The 19,887-nt window shown below is 40.7% G+C and overlaps 1 protein-coding gene across 2 annotated transcripts in view; it reads left to right on the top strand.

Annotated features, from left to right (window-relative positions):
* The window catches only part of IMPDH2 (inosine monophosphate dehydrogenase 2), a 31,574-nt gene that overhangs the window by 8,336 nt on the left and 3,351 nt on the right, over positions 1-19,887 (top strand). Inside the window, exons 2-11 of one of the 2 annotated variants that reach the window (XM_044451966.1) lie at positions 3,234-3,282; positions 4,464-4,565; positions 6,187-6,261; positions 6,886-7,092; positions 9,082-9,169; positions 9,795-9,994; positions 11,732-11,822; positions 13,114-13,209; positions 13,679-13,750; positions 19,478-19,621. In XM_044451966.1, coding sequence (XP_044307901.1) covers positions 3,234-3,282; positions 4,464-4,565; positions 6,187-6,261; positions 6,886-7,092; positions 9,082-9,169; positions 9,795-9,994; positions 11,732-11,822; positions 13,114-13,209; positions 13,679-13,750; positions 19,478-19,621 — 1,124 coding nt within the window. The remainder of the gene's footprint in view (positions 1-3,233; positions 3,283-4,463; positions 4,566-6,186; positions 6,262-6,885; positions 7,093-9,081; positions 9,170-9,794; positions 9,995-11,731; positions 11,823-13,113; positions 13,210-13,678; positions 13,751-19,477; positions 19,622-19,887) is intronic. The other variant, XM_044451967.1, reaches the window with a different exon arrangement.

Here is a 19,887-nt window from a genome sequence, read left to right as displayed (position 1 = left end):
TTTTATGTTATGTATCCCTTTGCCCACAGAGGCTGACATATGAGAAAAAGATCAGTCTCTACACCAGAGAAGAAATGGACAAAATTTGATATATAAAAATAGTAACATTAATTAAAAATAGTATCTCTGGATGCTCTGCTGTTTCTCTCCAAGGTTATGTCCTTGTATAAAAAGACTTAACAGAGACATTTAATCTAAAATTGCAAAATAACAATTTATCAGCAAGTTTGAATCTGTTTTTTAAGGTCTCATTTAGGTTTATTAGATTATTTAGTTGTAACCAAGATTTAATCTTTCAATATAAATAATTGAACTAGCATAGCAAGTCGGGAAGTTTCTGTTGTGAATAACCACTAGGTTAAGTGCTGTACATTTAAGATCCGTATAGAAATTTCACATATAAATAATGTACTTCTGGATCTCATAACATTCTGGCCCCATTATTTACAATTCCCTCCACAGACCTGTGTCTGTGTGTGTCTACCAGCAGAGTACAATACTTCATTTTTCTGATCAAGTGGTTTTAGTTCATATAAGCTTATGCCATAAGAAATGTGTTCGTCTTTCAGAGACCACAGATCCTTGCATTTGTAGTCCTTGTGGTGAGTTCTGAGTTTCCCAGTTCAAGAATGAGGATAAATGAGGAATTATTTAAAGGAGAGTTTCATAGATCAATGATGATTTTAAAGGAAAAAACAAGTGGTGAACTGATAGCATGATGGGAGGCGTAGTCACTGCATGTTAAGGAAGAATAATAGAATAGTTGGAAGGGGGCAGAAGGCCATTGGGTTTAGCCCCGTGCTTAGTGCAGGACACCAAGTTAAATCATCCCTCTCAGATGGCTGTGCAGATGCATCTTGAATGCGTCTAGTGTGGGAGAGCCCACAACCTTCCTTGGTAACTGGTTCCATTGTTGTACTGCTCCATTTTTTTCCTGATATCTAGCCAGAATCTGGCTCTCTATAACGAGCCTGTGTCCTGCACTCTGGGATGATTGAGAAGAGATCCTCTCCTTCCTCTTTGTGACAGCCTTTCAAGCACTTGCAGAGTGCTATCTTATCTCCCCCTCAGTCTTCCGCTTCTTGAGGCTAAACATACCCAGTTCTTTCAACCTCTCTTCATACAGCTTTGTTTCCAGACCCTGGATCATCCTTGTTGCGTTCCTCTGAACCCTTTCCAGCTTGTCTGCATCTTTCTTAAACTTAAAAGATTGGAATTAGTACAGATTTATGGAAGAGAGTGAGGCTATCATACTTTGGGCATATTATGAGAAAGCAAGACTCACTAGAGAAGAGGAAAAACAACTATAAGCAATTCCCTAAAAGAAGCCTCAGCCTTGAGTTTACAAGAGCTGAGAAGGGCTGTCAAGGGCAGGATATTTTGGAGGGCATTGATTCATAAGGTTGCCATAAGTCAGAAATGACTTGATGGTACAGAATAACAAGGTCTATTAATAGCTACTAGCCCTGACAGCAGAGTGGAACTCCCAGGTAATATATCGTTTGATTCTCTGTGCTGAGAGCAAACAAATGGAGAAGTCCCTGCCTTCATTTTGTACTTATAAGTTTCCCATTGGTATCTGCTTGGCCATTCTTAAAAAAGAAAGCTGCATTCAGTGGATAATTGGTTTGATCCAATATTGATCAACATTCTTATGTTGCTTCAGCGTGCCTTGTCCCCAGACAAGAATATATTGTAGGAAGATAGGCTAAAATAAAATAATTAAACCAATCTTATTTTGATATTTCAGGTAGATGGTAGTATTTTTAATTTGTGTCACTGCCAACATAGGAACATGCAAATCCTGTTTCAGGATCAGAGCAGAACTATTATGTCCAATATTCTGTTTTCATCCGCCAGTCACATACGTGCCTATGGGAAGCTTCTATAAAAGGCATGCTGGCCACAGCCTATCCCTGCTAATTGTTCCCAGAATTTTCAGTAAATAAAACTTTGATATACTGCTACTGCATATTGGAGTTCTATGTAGCCTTCGTGGCTAATTGCTATTGAAAGAGAAACACTGGATACAACAGAAAGGTCTTTGCAGGTCTTTTGGAAGGATTTCAAGGTAAAGACAGGGTTAGGATTAAACATCAACTAACACTTCCTCTTGAACATTTTGCTAGAGGATTTGAGCAGTGAGAAAATTTTGAAAAGCAGAGTTGTCTGAGGTTCAAGCCTTCCTAGATGTCTTTCCCTGAGATTGGGCAATCTTTCAGCATACATACACATGAAGCTCCCTTATATAACTGAACCACTTCGTCTGTCTGGTTTAGCACTATCACTCTTGTTGAACATGGATGTCCATGGTCTCACAAAGAAATCTGGCTAAGCTTTGCTACTCAAATACTTTAATGGAAGATGCCAGGAAATGAACTTGGGACCTTCTGCCTGCAAATAATGTACATTTCTACTGTGCCTGCTAAAAAGATAGAACTTAAAAGGCATCAACCTGATTGCAGGAGGTGGAGTAACTGTAAGCAGAAGGCAATTGGTGCAAACAGACCCCTGTCCTCAGAGGATTTGTAGCCAGGCCTGATGTGCATAGACTAATTATGTTTACTCTGCACAAGTTCTTTGTTACAAAACTTTTTTTTTTTTTTTTTTTTTGCTTTGAACTCTGCTACTGAAAATGGGTTTTCTAAGGTCACTCAAGTGAAACACCTGAATTTCAGAAATGTATTAGTTTTTCTTGGACGGCTATTAAAATCTGATTCTGTGATTTATTGTGACTCTAAACTTTATCTGATAGGAATGTAGAATGAGGGTCCTGGATCGTAGGCACATGTCATATTGGAACTTGAGTGCATGGGAGCTGATTGCTGGATTATTCACAAAAGATGTGGTTCTGGTAGTCTTTTAGATATACATCTGTGGAAGATAAAATATGGGTACAGAAATCCACAGTTAATAGCAGTTTGAGAGGAGGGGTTTAGTTCAGGAACTGGTGCAGGAAAAAAAGTTTAAATTCCTATTCCCACTCGACCATAGTCTTGTCACCTCCTCCCTCCACTCAGGTGCTGCTTTTTAAAGGAAAGCTTTTTTTAGACCACAGAATTCTAATGTAACGCATAGTTTGGCCTTTAAGTTGAGATGAGAACAGTAATGATGTATCTGACAGAGTTATTGTGAGGAACCATAAAATACATGATAAAAGACTTTATGCATGAGTGGCAAAGTTCTTTATTCAATGTTTAGTAACATTTTTCTCTTTGCTTCCCATAATTTAGTGACTTCCTTATACTACCTGGCTATATAGATTTTACTGCAGACCAAGTGGTGAGTATGAGGTTAAAGCTGCATAATGTATAATGTTGAAAAGCAAGTGTTTTCTCTTATAGGAGATACATTTCGTCTTTTTTATTGTACTGACTGAACATCTTGCAAGTGTCAGTGCTTTTTATCTTTCCAACTAATGTCCATGAGGAATGTACTCACAACCTGTAGCTCTTGTGCTACTTTCTGGAATCCTAAAATCTCTGGTTATTTATTTATCTTAAAATTTCTATGCCACTGAACAGTACAACAGTCTATTTGATAGCCAAACAACTCTAAATGGCTGGCAACATTAAACTACATTAATTACAATTAATCAATTTAATTAATTAATTAAGCATTACAAGTACAGGAAGAAAAAGAGGGAGCAGAGTGAGCTCTTATAATCAGGTGTTAAAATCAGGTCTCAAGATATCTGGGAAAGAGGACAGTTTTCACCTGGCGTCGAAATAAAAGTAGTAACAGTGCTAGGTGGACCATTAGGAAGCCCATTCCAAAGGTGGGGGCAGTCACTGAGAAGGCCTTTCTTCTAATTGCTATCCCTTTTACTTCCTTGAGGGATGGCTCTTTCAGAAGGACCTCATGCCCAGATCTCAATATGGGTAGAAGTAAATTGAAAAAGGCAGTAACCCAAGTCTTATAGAGCTTTGTATGTTAAATTAAACACTTTAAATTGAGCCTGGGCTTCAACTGGTAACCAGTGCAATTTATACAGAATAGTTGTTATGTGGGCATGGGACTGATCCCAAACACCAGATACACAGCCCTATTTTGAACCAGTTGAACTTCAAAGGCAGCCCTAAGTAGAGCGAATTACAGTAATTCAGTCAGGATGTTACTAGTGCATGAGTAACCGTGGTCAGGTTCTGTCTGACCATGGTTGAGGCTGGAGTTGCTGTATACGCTGCAGCTGGAAAAAGGCACTCCCAAGTCCACCTGAGACTCCAATGAAAGTTTTAGGTCCAGGCACACTCCCAAGTTTCATGCAAATGTTGAACAGCATGAGGGTTAGTATAGAGTCCTGCAGTTACACCATGGGGTAGAACAACTATCCCCCGGGACCATCTTCTGGACATGGTCAGACAGGTAGGAACAGAACCACTGAGAACTGAGAACAGACTGTGTTTGAAACATTCAGAAGTGGAATTAGTAAGATTCTGATGCCAAGCTTTCTCCATTTTAAGGACCTGACATCTGCTCTGACCAAGAAGATAACCTTGAAGACTCCCTTGGTATCCTCTCCTATGGACACTGTAACAGAGGCCAACATGGCCATTGCAATGGCAGTAAGTAACAGAGACTGGAGGGTTAACCTAGTCTGAAGAAGGAATGAGGGAAATACAGTTTGGTATCCAGTAGGTACCTATGGAGAAGGTGCCTATGGAGATCAAAAGCATCATGTTTTCCATCATTTTGGCTGAACTCCCAAACCCCCTTGCCTAGGAGTAAGATTAGTTGAACACAGTGGAGCTTATTTCTGGTCAAACATGAACAGAGTTGTGTTCTTAATCTTTTAATTGTATACAGCAAAGAGGTTGCATTCTGGATTCAACAGTGTATGAAACCTGTTGGTATAGTGAAACTTACTGTTACTTTCTATCCTTATTTAAGTTAGGAACATACACTGAGTTTGTCCATACATCCATCTAGCCTAGTATTCTTGACACTGCCATCCAGCATGCCTCTAGAGCCTCACCCAGGAGTTTTTCCAAACCTTCCTGGAGTTGCTGGGCACCTGTTGAGACCTTCTGCACAACAAGTATGTGCTCTACCACTGAGCTATGATCCTTCACCCTATTTGCTTCCAGGTGATATGCAATCCTATTCCCTACAAGCTTTCAAATAGGTCTAAGTTAACAATGTGAGGGCTTGACATCAAGGGACATTTTATTGTGCTAGCAGGTTATACTGCCTCGGCACTGAAGTTCTCAAACTTCTTGCCGGAAGGAGTAAACCCCTGCTACTTTTCAACGCTCTTCACCTTTCTACCACTGACTCTTTTGTCTTCAATTCTCCTCCTTCATCTCCTATGCCACATTCTCTTCAGTGTGGATCAGCTTGCCTTACCTCTTACTTCAGCTCCAATTTCTGTGTGTTCTGTGCTGCTTTCTGTACCAAGTATAATGGTCTCTTCACTGAGTCATCTCCCTCTTTTTCATTAATATCCCCTGAAAACACATGTTTTCAGCAATGTCATTCTTTAAGTACTTACATTTCTACTGCTAAGCTTCTTTCCAATGCTGTCTCCCTACCCTGTATTTGTCAATTTCTGAAATTCCTTTCTAGTCTTGCATTTTCTACTCATTGCAAAGCCAACTAGACTGGGCCTAATTACCTAATTTTTAAACTTCTGTCCTTGTTTTCTAGGAGAACCATTCAAAGGCAGTTAGAAATGTAAGATGCAAGAGTCCTACTAGGAAGTGGTGGCAAATCTAGTTCATAATGCTCAGTGAATATAATTAAGAATGAGATGCCCTTTAATCTCATGCAGCATCTTGGTACTTTCTACAGACTTATACATTTCTCCACTTCCCATTTTTTCCATAAATTACCGGTACTGAAGGACTTCTGTTTGGAAAACACCAGCTGAGCCTTTGTATATTCCTAAGAGGTATCTGCCCATGCTGTTGTCATCTTGCCTTATTTATATCCATTACTAAGTGCAGTACATGGTAGTTCATAAATGAGTGTTAGCTGAATGTTAACATTAGCTCCTTGCTTTTGCTTGTCTGCATTCCTATCATATCAGTCCTTAGTTGTATCTTTTTCTAAGATGGAGCCTCTTCTTGCAATACCTTCCCCAAAATCCATTCTTGCCTGTAAGCCTTTCCTGCCAGCCTTCTATGTGCCCTTAGCAGCAAGAAGTATACTCTTGTTACCATATTTGCTTCCTTCTATATTTTTCAGCTCACAGGTGGAATTGGATTCGTCCATCATAATTGTACACCAGAATTCCAGGCCAATGAAGTACGGAAAGTTAAGGTAAAACAGAAGTCAGTTTAAGCAAAAGCCACAGTGATTGGGGTAGGGGAATCTGATAATCTTTTGAATATCAACCACAATGTTTTGGGCATGGCAAGTTGGCATAGATATAACTCACTTGCCTTTGCCTTCATCATGGCACATACTTGTCTTCACAGTTTCTTGCTGCTGTCTAATTCTTAATAGTTGAATATGTGCCAACATTCAAGATATTGCTAACCAAGGTTAACTTGTAACCAAAGTTTGAAGGATGTGGTTCTTATTCACTGGTTGGACCCCCAAAGTCGGTCCTGTTATATTTGGGATATTTTGAAATGGTTCTGAATGTTCTTGACATCAACAAACTAAGGTTAATGTGCCCAGTATATTTATTCCGCATACTTTGATCTCCACCAACTTGCTATAATACCGAACATATTGATGAGACATGCATCAGTTTTGGTGCCTGGTTAAAGGACTGCCATCTGGATGAACCTTAATCACATTTGAAAGTCACAGCACAGTACAACTTCTGTCCATGTTTATTACTCGGGAGGGTCTTGTTTGACTGTTCGGGTATCTGCCCTTTTCTCTCAAACTTTCTTAATCACTCAAAACTCTCATTTGGAATGTGTGTTGCTTCAGAAATATGAACAAGGATTTATCACAGACCCAGTAGTGCTGAGCCCCAAAGATCGCGTACGAGATGTTTTTGAAGCAAAAGCCCGCCATGGATTTTGTGGCATCCCCATAACAGACAATGGAAAGATGGGCAGCCGACTTGTTGGGATTATCTCATCCCGAGACATTGATTTCCTGAAGGAGGAAGAGCATGACCTGCCCCTTAGTGAGGTCAGTGAAGATCCTATTATGTGTTAGGATAGATGCATTGCAAAAATTGTCTGGGGCTTGGCTTGTGTTGTGGCAGTTTGAGCACTTTGGTAATATGTTTGTACTGGTCAAAATTATTGCACTAATATCTTGTTTTAATGCAGGTGAATAGCACTTGTTTTTGCAAGTTAAGATTTTGCTTTTCCTTTGGCTGATTTACTTACCATTGCATGATACCACCAGGAGTTGGTGTTAATGTAAGCTCTGTAGTTCAGTTTCAGATTTCAGTACTGCAGCATTCCATGGTGTCTTGGAGCCGGCTCTCCTGTCCTGTGCTATCTTTAGGTTGTGCTGATGAAACCTGGCATTTTGCACACTTCTCTAGAGTGGCCTTAAATCATCTCTCATTACTATAAAGTAGGAGCTGTGTGTGACATGGTTACAAAAGCATCTTGATGAAATGTGAGCTACGGTGCAGGGTGGGGGATGGGGGAGTGAGACGCTCAGCAAAACTGGATTCTCTGTTTTGCTATTTCAGAATTAGGATTGTACTGGCTGTTGTCAGAATGTAGTGTTGTAACACTAATGCTAGAAGTTCTAAATTGTGTGGAATAGCCACATGTGTAAGTGAATGAGACTGTTTTTGAAGTGATTTGAGAAGTGAGATTTTGAAGTGATCCTAAATGTGTTTAAGCCAAGAAACTAATCTTGAGCTGATCCATCAGATGGATTGGTTGTTCTGGCAGATCACTTGGTTTTCTGTGAAGCACCTACAATGACCTTCTCTCCTCAATCCTTCCCCCTTGACCCTCAAGGCTGTAGGTGACAAAGCATTTTTTGTCTTGCTGCCATGGTCCTTTTTAGGGAGTTCCTACTGCTGTGAGGCAGAAGTACCTTTCCTGAAAATACCCAGAGGAGAACTGAAAACTTTCCTCTGTCACCCATCTGCTTCCTTTTGAGAGGCTGAAGGAGCTAATTAATCAAGAGTAGCCCAAGCCCTGAGAGATCTTGGATTCCTCCCATTTCTCAGCAAGATCTTCAACCTTTCAATCCCCCTCCCCACACTTTAGTGCCCATAGGAGAACTACCTCTGCACTTTTCTCCCATCCTTATGTGTATATATATTTAATGTATAACCTGCCCCATTAGCATTCTCTAGAGGCTGAAAAAAGGCTAAGAGTGTGTTCTCTTCTTTTTAAAGGGTTGTCAATTCAGTGACATGTGGCCAGGGGAGGGGGGCTGTTTCTGGGTGTGGGTGTTTATCTGTGTATTTCAGGAAAATCTTTTTGTGGGTTATGGGTTTGTCAGAGTTGGTATTTATTCCTTTTGAGCAGGGGTCCTAAAACTTTTTCAACAGGGGGCCAGTAGACAGGTGCCAGCCATGGGCGTGGGCCGCCAAGGCACAGGCACGCACATGTGAGGCGAGGTGGGGGGGCGCAGGGGCCGAGGCGCTGGCTTGCTCGCGAGGAGATTGTTTTCTCTGAGCAAGTCCAAAAAGACGGCGCACCTGCACATGTGCCCAGCGAGTGCAAAACCTGTGGGGTGGGCCAGTTAAATTGGCATGGTGGGCTGGATCCAGCCTGCAGGCCTTAGTTTGAGGACCCATGCTTTTGAGAATTGATCATTCTGCAGTATGTGGGTGTAATTGGTACAGTCAGAATCAAATGGAGGCCTAAAAACAAGATTGAAATAGATTTTGTTTTCATTTATATTTTACTATTTGAGAAGACAAACAGGAGAGCCATAACTGCTTTGAGCTGCATCATTCTGACTTTTTTCTCTGACACTGTCAAATAACAAAATTGGCCTCTTTCTATAGAAAATTGTACAAAAGCTAATTCCTTCGATTCTTTCATAATGCTAAGTAAATAAAATGGGGTTGTTTGAACAACTATTGCAGGTATCTTAATTGTTGGACACTCCACTCTGACATTTGTCCAATCAGTTCTGCTTGACTCAGCCCAGGCAGAAAGAATATCTTCATTACTTTGCTCTTCATTTTTTCCCTAGATCATGACTAAGCTGGATGACCTTGTTGTAGCACCCGCCGGAGTTACATTGAAAGAGGCCAATGAAATTTTGCAGAGGAGTAAAAAAGGTCAGCAGGAATAGCTGTGTGGTATTCTGTGTTGTGCACCAAATCCGTTTTCATGTGGTTCACTTCATGTTTAAATCAGTGAATTAGTAATGGCACACTGCATTCCATTCTTAGGGAATTTCACCAGCTTCTTTAGTAAGGGGGCTGCAATACCAACAGGATCTCCATATCCTAAGGCTATATTGTTTAAAATGGAAAAGGTCATGATTTCAAATAAAAATCCTGTTAGAGAAGAAAATCTGAATCACATTGTAGTTAATTGGACTGACCTTGAGTTTCTGGGCTTAGACCCTTATTCAGACATAGCCCCATCCAGCAGCCTTGCTCAAGGCCCATGTTTTTGAGTGGCCTATATAAATACTATAAACAAATAAATAGTTATTTTTTTAAACTGTGTTTACCATTTCTCTGTTTTCAGTCAATTCTACACCTCTTTCATTCCTATTGAATACTTAGTGATTCAATTCTGCTTGATCATGCAAACTCATTAGAGAGCTGTTAGATTTCCGTTTGTGATTATTTATTTATTTTCCCGCTGAATCTTTATAATAAAGTCCTTAAAATGGAAGGAACCACAGTAGTAATTCAGGAATAACTCTTGGCCTTCCTCTTGTTTTATATGAAGGAAAATTGCCAATTGTTAATGAAAATGGTGAGCTGGTGGCCATAATTGCTCGCACAGATCTAAAAAAGAATCGAGACTACCCTTTGGCATCCAAAGATTCTAAGAAACAACTGCTATGTGGGGCTGCCATTGGAACCCATGAAGATGACAAATACCGTCTTGATCTGCTGGTGCAAGCTGGTGTGGATGTTGTGGTACTGGTGAGTGCCGGAGATCATGGGTGTGCAGGGTATTAACTAAACTTGGGTTTTGGAACTTTCAATTTGTAAGGTTTTGGTAGCTCTATGAATTGACTGTCAAAATGTTCTGGAGGATTATGGACTGTGTTATTATATGCTGTGGATCAGTTGTATTGTTCGTATTGGTGTTCATTCTGTAATGGTTTCTCTAAGTTGCTGGGTGGCTGGTAGATTATAAACATTTTAGATACTGTATTGCCAAGTGCTATTGGGAAGTGGGGATAGTGCTACATTAGGTTTGCCCAAGGAGGAAACACTGAGTATGTAAAGTTGTGTGGCCTAGAAATCTGCATAACGCTGACTCTCCCTAATGATAAGGATTGTAGCCACTGTATTGAAATATCTTGATCTCCATCCTGTACCTTTCCCCTCTGCTCTCTTTATCCTCTGAGATAAAGGGCTTCTTATCATCAAAGACATAATCCTGTTGATTCATAATTCATACTCCCCTTTTTTGGTTTGTTTAACTTTCAACTGGTCATATTTCCTGTCATCCCCTAAATAGGCTCAGATCTTACTGAGCTATTTTGGGTGGGTGGAATGACACCCTTTTGGTTTTTTTTTCAACAAATGTTTTTGTACTTCTACGTATCTTAGAGTTCACTTGAGCAAGCTGGCACCTCACTCCTGTTTCCAAGTTCTAACTATGTTTCCAAGTTCATTTTGGTTCTAACCTGTTGGCAATCTGTCCCTTGAGTTTGCTGTTAAAGAGAATGAATGGAACCTAAAACATTTTGCACTGTATCCCCATGCTTAAGTGGAGTGCTCCTGTGGAATGCTTCTTTTTTCCTAACAGCAGGAAACAGGAGCTTTGCAGTGCTGTTCAGGTCCTCTTGGGGGTGAGTTTCACATGTGGAGAAGGGAAAAAGGGCACCTCTCCTACCTGTATATAGCACCAGTGGGCTACCAGCATCAAAGAATGTTGTAGGTAAATAGAGGAGGCATGCTGTTCTAAAGATGGGAAAGACATTCTATCCAATCTTGTGCAGTACTTAGTATATGTTGTCTGGGGCTTAAACAGGTCAATTTGTAGCCTCCATTTTCCTTTTGGGCCGTGTTGGTTTCAACAAACAAATATTTCATGTTTCACACTGTTTGCAGCTACAGAGTTGATTGGTAGATCCACACAGTTGGTTTTAATTCTAATTCTCCCACCCCATCTCCCAGTTTAAACTATGACAAACATTCTGTTCTGTGTATGATATCATCTCTCTCCTTATGTGCTTGACCTGCCACGCATTAGCTACAGCTGGAACAGAGACAGTTCCCTCTTCTGTTCCCCACCCTATGTCCATCTGGAATGAATGGATAGGCACTTTGATTCAGAATATTATTTACCTTCAAATGCACTAAGCAAATATATAATAAAAATGTGCAGCTGTAGAAAATACTGTCATTCCTATATCCTTTGAGGCATGGTAAGGCAAAACAAAAAAAGAACTGCTGCATTAGCAAAATTTGAGATCGATAAAGAGAGAAGACATTATGTAGAAAGTTGATTTCAGCATAAATCCAACATGATTAACTAGTGGCTGGAGAGAAAAATGTGCCAGGTATTTAGCTGGAATGGCTATGGAGCATTCTGGATGAAATTGCTTCGCTGATGGGCCTCTTACATAAATGGATTTAGATCTTTACAAACTAGTAACACAGTATTTATTCTTGTTTTTGGTTTTTTGCTTGTTTTCCTTATCCTAGGACTCCTCTCAGGGGAATTCCATTTTTCAAATCAACATGATCAAATATATCAAGGAAAAATACTCTGACCTGCAGGTCATTGGAGGCAATGGTAACAAATTTGTTATTGCTAATCTATTAAAATGTGGTTCTTTTCCTTCCCTTTGGTGATGTGCTGTGAGACTGAGTTTGCAAAATGCACATTAGGTCTTGAAGACCAGTGTGGTATAGTAGTTAAGAGCATGGGTCTGGAACTCAGGTGATCTGGATTCTAATCCCTACTCAAGCTATGGGGCTAACTGGGTTACTGGGCCTAGTCACAGACTTGTAGCCTAACCTACCTCACAGGTTGTTGTGAGGTTAAGAGAAGAAGAGGAGAGTGATGTAAGCAAATTTGAGTTCTTTAAAAAAAAAGTGGGATATAAATCTAATAAATAATAAGGCCCCATAGAATCTGGCAATGCTGTAGGTCTAATAGCATCTGCAGGCTAACAAGGACTCTACCGAGCTCTTGGAAATCTCATTGCGTGTTGCAGTTTCATTTTGTGAATACATTGTATGGTCCCCAGAGTCTTATTAGATATTTAGATGGCTTCCTCATGAGCTAGCCTGTATTCTTTAGAGGAGTTTTGCATTCTGGCACAACATATACTAGCAGTTCTGTAGAGTTGACACTTGGATCCTTAGGTTCAAATACCAACTCCACCATGGATGTGTATAGCTGGCCTTTAGGAAGCCATCTGTTCCTCATCTCCATTTTCTTATCTATAAATAATAACTATTATTTATTATTTATTATAAATTTAATAACTACTCGTCTGTTCCTCATCTCTTTAGGCTTACCATGACTGAGCTGGGAAATGTTATCACCTAGCAGTTTAAGGATATGAACCCTTAAAAACACTTAGGAATATATATCTTCAAAAGTATATATACACTTGCTACTGATTAGGGAAAAAGCTTTATTTAATTTTGAAACAGAGGGTTTATTCTCAGAACTGCAGAGACTCTAAGATAACGAATGCAGACACTGATTCTTCTGTACCTTAAACTTGCTAGGTTACAAATGAAAAATGGAAAGACATTTTCATACCAGACCAAGGTCTAGTGTAACAAAAGACACATGTTATGTGCTATAATTATTTATCACTCTCCCTTGATTGAATACGGTAACATTAAGCACTTTGGCTTTGCAGAATATTTCCCTAGCTCTTTCACTGTTGTAACATCTTCAGGTAGGTGGCTTAAACTGGCGTGGAATCTGAAACTGTATTTCCTACTGAGAGTGTAATGGTTTCCTTTGGCAAGCATTGTAAAATTATTCTTGTCAGTTTGAAAGAAGGTGTTTCTTGAGCAACGGAGTAAAGAGAGGTCAACTTAAAATATTTTTTGTATCTTCCTAGTGGTGACAGCAGCTCAGGCGAAGAACTTAATTGACGCTGGGGCTGATGCATTGAGAGTGGGCATGGGCAGTGGCTCTATCTGCATCACACAAGAAGGTAAAGGAGAACATTGCAGATCCTTAACCCAGCCTTTTCTACTCTGTTGTTTAAAGAACCTGACCATACCCTGTAGAAGTACCATAACAAATGTGTATGGTGTTGGGGCTGGGTGGAGGAATAGCACCAGCCCACTGAGTCATTTTGTGACTGAGGTGGGTTGGTGCACCTTTGCCATGCCAACAGTAGCATGGCTCAGATGTTCCCGTCCCTGTGAGCCACTGGCGCAGAGGAGTCTAACTCTGAGCATGCTGCAGATTAGTAGGGTGTCAAGACAGGCTGGGCCGCCCAGCCAGGGCCATTTTTATTTGGAAAGGTTCATACAGGTTCGTCGCTCCTGCAGTGAATGGAGTGCAGCCTGGCTGCATGATGCCAGGTTGCATGCTGGCATTGCATCATGGTTCAGAGTACCCTCTGGTTCTTTCTGCTCACCTCTTATCTCTAAACTCTGTGTTTTTGTCTTGTTTAGCCGCTCCAAAGATCCCTCCAGACCTAAAGTCCCACAGCCCCAAATGCCCTTCCACAGTTACTGGCACCTATAGTAAGTCATCGCCCCCTTCCTCAGCCCTTAATTTTGTGTCTTGGAGCAAGTCTCTGATTGCCCATTGCCCCCTCCTGGCCCCCTGCTTGTTTGAGAATAATCTGGTTGTAGACACACTTGGGGTTTTGTGGCTTTGGATGCTGGTTGTTGAAGCTGAGAAGCTTTCTGATTTAGACTTTCCTAAAGCAGGGTTTTAATATTGTCCTTTTTGGTTAGTACCAAGTGAAATTCTGTCTCTTTTCCTAAATTCAGAATTGGCATGAAAAAGTTTCCCTTGCCCACTCCCTTCCTCTTTATGGGCAAATGTACCACAGTTGCCTACATGGGAAAAAGCAGCTGTGAATCTGAATCTCTTAAAGTCAAACGTAGTTAAATTAGATAAATTCTATCCTGATATGAAACACAAAATAGGTAAAGTGCTGTTTTGGGCAGATGTTTCATTGAATTTACTTGTATATGTGAAAGCAGACCAGCTTTCTATTATCAAGAACTATTTTTCTTCCTCTTGAATGCTCTTTTTGATAGAAAAGCAGAGGTACAAATAAAATAAATAAATTTATCTAGTAGAGTTGATAGGATTATTAGTTTTGATTATGCAGTCTAGTTCCATCATGTCTTGGTATTTCCTTATGAAGTTGCAAGGATGCAGCTACTGTAAACATCTTATATAACCGAATTGGTCTAACACCACTTTCCCCAACCTGGTGCCTTCCAGATGTTTGACTTCAGTCCCCAACATGCCAGTGATTATGAATGCTTGGAATTGTAGTTCAAATTATGTGGAGGACACCTGATTGGGAAATGCTGCTCTGAACAGCTAGGATATTTTTACAAGTATTTAACTTAAATATCCGTTGTTGTGAGTTAATTAGGCAGCCTTTCCAGATAGCCTCTTAAATATAAACACAATAAAGCACAATCCCTCCTTGTTTCCCATCCCTAGACAATGTGTTCTTCTGCTAGGGCTTGTCTGCAGAGCTGTAATGTGTTCCTGCAGCGTCTGTGTAGAAATGGGTAGGATCCCCCTCTGTTCCACATAGGTGAATGAGATCTTTGTTTCTGAGCATGATTACTTTCTTCCCTGCACACTTGCTATCTTCCCATTTGTGTCCAACAGGAATGTAGGTATTTACCATTTAATAAACGTGTCCCATCTTCCTTATAATTGGTTATCTTGGCCATAGCAACAGGACTATAGACCAATATTAGACATTTGCTTAAAATGGTAAAATTAGTAATTTCAGGTGACCTAATTTGGAAAAGTTATTTTTTTCTTTTGGAACCCACAACAAACTTCATATTCCTGAAGTGGATCCTAATATTGTCTTTTTGGTACCAATTGAAGTTCTTTTTCTCTACTTAAATTCAAAACTAGTATGTTAACTGGCATTTTGGATTTGGCTAACAGCTCAATCACTCCAGATCTCTGTTTTGCTTATGGGTCAGGATTCCAAAAGGAGGCAAAAACACCAGGCACAATTTCCCAGGTGCATATTCACTTTTTTCACATGTGCACAGGTCCTTTCTTTGGGTACCAGCTACTGTCATTAATATGGATTTTGTGTGCATATTTTTGAGGTTCTACATATTTGCTATGACATTTGACAGGCTGGTCTGGGAAAAAAATTACATTGTATCTTTTATTCCTTAAGGTCAACATGGTAACAATTATCAATGACATATCAATGGTGTAATATTAACCTGGTTGGAGCAACCATGCTTCCGAAGAAGACACAGCGGTCAGATGAAGAGGGTGCTCTTGCTTACACTTTGATCCTTGCTACTTTCCTTCCCTGCATTTTGAATAAGGGCACCCCTCTATTTTCTCATTCCAAAATGGCCTTCCATGTTGCTTTGAGACTGGGTTTGGGTTTTTTCCCCTAGATCAAGTAAGTTAACCATTAAGAATCTGATACTTAAGGAATCATTCAGAAGAAAATAGTCTCAAAATGCAGACTTTTTTCTTCCCTTCCCATTGTGCCTGGCATTCTCTCCTCTGTTATCTCCCTCCCGTTCCTGATGCTATACCATTTTTAAAAATGTTAGATTCTCAAGGTAACATGATGGATGTTTTCAACTGGATTTGTTTACTCATTCGAGTAGCTTATCAAATGAATATTAGGCCCATTGTTAAAAGCTTTAGCCATTTAGAGGTCAACAGACCTTAGCCTTGTCAAGTCTGCTTTGCATTTTTATGAAATGTTTAGCCAGTGTAATGTGGTGGTTAGAGTGTTGGACTAAGGAATTATGAGATCGGAGTTCTAGTTCCCCCTCCGCCATGAAGCTCTCTGGGTGACTTGAGTTAGTCACTCACTCTCAACCTAACCTACCTCACAGGGTTGTTGTGTGATGATTTGCTGGAGCGATGTAAACCACCTTGGGTTCCTCACAAGAGGAAAAAATGTGAGATATAAAAGCAATGTAATAGTAATACTAGAGTTCCTAAAACCCCCCAAGCTGATCCTAGTGCAAAAAATATCCACTTAGAATTAAAAATCTGAGGCATGGAATTGTTTTGAATATCAGAAGTGAATGGGGCTCATTATAATCTTTCTACATAGAATCCAGCCCTTTTTACCACAAGCATTCTTAATTTCACTGAATGTGGGTCATCTGAAGTTTTGGAATGTGTTGCCATCACTGTGCTGATGCCAACACAGCTCCATTTCTCCTTTCATTGTCAGCAGGTGAGGCTGAGCATGTGCTAAACTGGTGCCTGGCTTCCACATTGGGCTGGATGAGGGCTAACAAACTGAAATCCGATCCAGACAAGCCTGAGATGCTGTTGGTGGGGGGTTTCTTGGATCAACCTGTTTTAGATGGGATTGCTGTCTCCCTGAAGGAGCAGGTTTTCATAACTTTGGGGTGCTCCTTGATCTGTCACTTGAGGCTCAGGTGAAATCAGTGGCTCAGAACACCTTCTAGCAGCTTTGGCTGGTGGCCCAGCTACACCCCTATCTGGACAGGGATAGCCCGGCTTAGTAGTCTATGCTCTGGTAACCTCTAAACTTGGATTAGTGCAATAGACTCTACATGGGACTGCACTTGAAGATGGTTCAGAGACTGCAGTTAGTGCAGAATGCAGCAGCCAGATTAATAGGTGGGACCCACAGGTCTGACTGTGGCCTGCTTGCATTGGCTGCCTGTATGCTTCCAGTCCCCGTTCAAGGCAGTAGTTTTAACTTATAAAGCCTTACACAGCTTAGGACCACAATACCTGCTGGAATACCGTTCACAGCCATGATCTACCCAGGCACTATATTCATCCTCTGGGGCCTTCCTCCAAGTGCCAACTCCGAGGGTGGCAAGAAGGGAGAGGGCTTTCTCAGTGGTGACCCTCCATCTGTGGAATAACTACAACCCAATTTGTGCCAAATCTATCATCATATTGGTGCCAGTTTAACATGGCCCTCTCTTTTGTGCTTTTGAACTAATTTCTCAGCCAACCAGGGACTTGAGGGCTATCACCAGGTGTTTCTCAGAGTCATTCTTTTGTTATTCCTTGTTCTTGCCTGTTTTTATTATTTGTTTTTATCAGTTTTAAACTTTGTGATATCTTTTCTGATTTTATGGTAGTGTCATTGTATTTTTAAAATCTGTTTTTATGGATTGTGTCAACTGCCAAAGAGCTTTGGCTGTGGGCAGTATAGAAATGAAATTCATCATCATCATCATCTAGGATGAGAGAAGAGTTATGTTGTTGCTATTTTTAAACAACTGGGAGTTAGAAATTCTTGCTGATCTCCTCCTGCCCTGATTTAGGTCTATAATTCCCTGAAATTGATAAGAATTGGTTCTCATGTTCATACGGACAACCTACTTCTTTGTCAGAGTAAGAGTTTTGTGAAATCCAAAATCCTATTTGTTGATCTAATTTCTAAATATGATTAGCACAAGCCCCATAGCTGACCAGAACTTTTGTACTGTAGATTTCAAGTATAGTCCTGATATCTCCAGTTAAATGCTTTTGGGAAGAAAAACTAGGGATGACGTATTCCTGAGATCCTGAAACCACTGCCAATCTATATGACAGCAAAGAGCTAGCTAGAACAGTGTCTGCCCAGGAAAGATATTTTGTTAATATGACTAGCTGTGCAAGGATTCTGTGGCCCAAGTACAATCTCATATTAAGTTTTTACTGTTTAGTTATCAGATATCTAATTTGCCTAATAACCAATGTTCTTTGGGCAGATGATAAATATTAATCCAGGCATCTCTCTTAAAGGAGATTGCAGGGTTTAGGACAACAACTTTGTCCAGTAAAGAATAGATTTACCTATTTTGTAGCTCTTATTCAAAGTGGCAATCGTGATATCCTGTCAAATTACTATGGTAAATTTCAAACCCTGCTTTGGAAGCCAACACTCTTTGCGTGAGCCATGAGGATGGGAACTGGGATAATAGGACTGTCTTTCACTCCCTGGTACACTTGCTAATTTATAAAGGGCTGGTCTCAGTGTACAATTCTGCACATCACATGGCAGTATTGGGTTACTCACATGATGGGACGCCTACTATAGAGCATCGGGTGTATGTGTCCTTAAATATGTTGCTTCATAAACTTGGAGTTCTTAACATAGAAAACATACTGTCAACATGTGGTAGCCTTAATGTTGCTTTAGCAAAAATGAGACCATCTCTTTATCACTAACACTGTTCCACATTGTTGGAGGCTCATTTCATGGCTGACTTGAATTCCAGTTCAATGCAGTAGACTTCAGTGAAACTGAAACATTTCCTGGAATAAACAAAACTGCTTCTGTGGGCTGCCTGTATCAAGCCCTATAAACTGAAGAGGAATTAAATTACAGCTGAGCTGGTGCAAAGTGTTTTGTGTCAGGCTCAGGTTCTTGATGAAGCACTGAGTTAGTTTTGGTGGTGCGGATAGCAAGTCTGAAACCCTGCATTCAACAGGAAAGTTGCACCTTGACTAATCTTGCATGGTCATGATCTCAACTCATACAATATATTAATGATGATGAAGAAAAGGCTTCCAAGTTTAAATGTGAATGGGGAGAGTCTCCTGTTTGGGGGAAAGGACAGATCACTTATGGCAGCATTTGTGCATGTCGTTGGCTATATAGCACGCATCACTTCTAGGCTGGAGATCAAAATGTGGGTGTCATCAGCTAGCAAATCTAGGACAAACAACTGATGCTAAATTCAAGAGCCTCTCCTAATGCATACCTGTTTTCTGAAGGATTTCTTCTTTTGAGATGTTTTCCTTCCTGTCTCTGTTTCCTCTGCCCCATCATCAGTGCTTAATAGATAAGCTTTTGCTTTTTCTTGTTCTGGTGACCATATGTGTCAAGACAAGAACTCCTGTCTAAGCCTTCAGCTCCTGTCTACCAAGTTCAAACAGGGTCTTTTGTTACAGTTAGTTCTCTGGCTGGATGCCCCATGCAAACAGGGTTCAATGGAACCAGAGATTGATCAGTATATTTGCATGGACTTTATCTGCTCTGAGGGCTCTTGCCCTCTGAGCTGTGCCAGAACCTCCCTCAGTTGTTGGAACAGCACATGTGCTACCTAGATGCTTTCAGGGAGGAAGAGATGCAAAAGGCCTCCCATCTCAGCTGATTTGCTTCTCTTATGCTAAACAGCATAGCTGAAAGTTGCTGTGTGCTTTCTAAAAATGTGGAAAGCTGCTTTCCTTAAGGGGCTTGTTCAGGCCTGGTCATTGACTGCTTTGGCTTCTTCTCTCTTTCTCTGCCTGTGTGAGTTTAGTCTTAGCATGCGGGAGGCCTCAGGCTACAGCTGTCTACAAGGTGTCTGAGTACGCCCGGAGGTTTGGTGTGCCAGTGATTGCAGATGGTGGCATCCAGACTGTTGGACATATCGCCAAGGCTCTTGCACTCGGTGCTTCCACAGGTAAGGTGGGAATTAGGGCTGACATGTTTGGGCTCTCATGCGCATAATAACTGCCAGTGAGAACCTCTAGACCTTTGTAGTGCTTCAGGAGATAGTGCCACAGTGGTTTTTGCAATATTGCTCTGGCCCTTTCAGTTCTAGGACACCAAAGGGAGCTCTTGGAGTAAGAGGGTAATTGTAGAACACGACAAGTTAGATTGTGGGAAACGCTATTGTTGTTCTCCTCTATGTACTTCTGGGAATAGGCTGGCAAAGTTTCCCAAAGG

Source organism: Varanus komodoensis, unplaced genomic scaffold (assembly GCF_004798865.1).
Source record: "Varanus komodoensis strain SLA01 unplaced genomic scaffold, ASM479886v1 scaffold6_4, whole genome shotgun sequence".
In the NCBI taxonomy this organism is placed as follows: Eukaryota; Metazoa; Chordata; class Lepidosauria; order Squamata; family Varanidae; genus Varanus; species Varanus komodoensis.
This window is presented reverse-complemented; position numbering and strand designations above follow the sequence as displayed.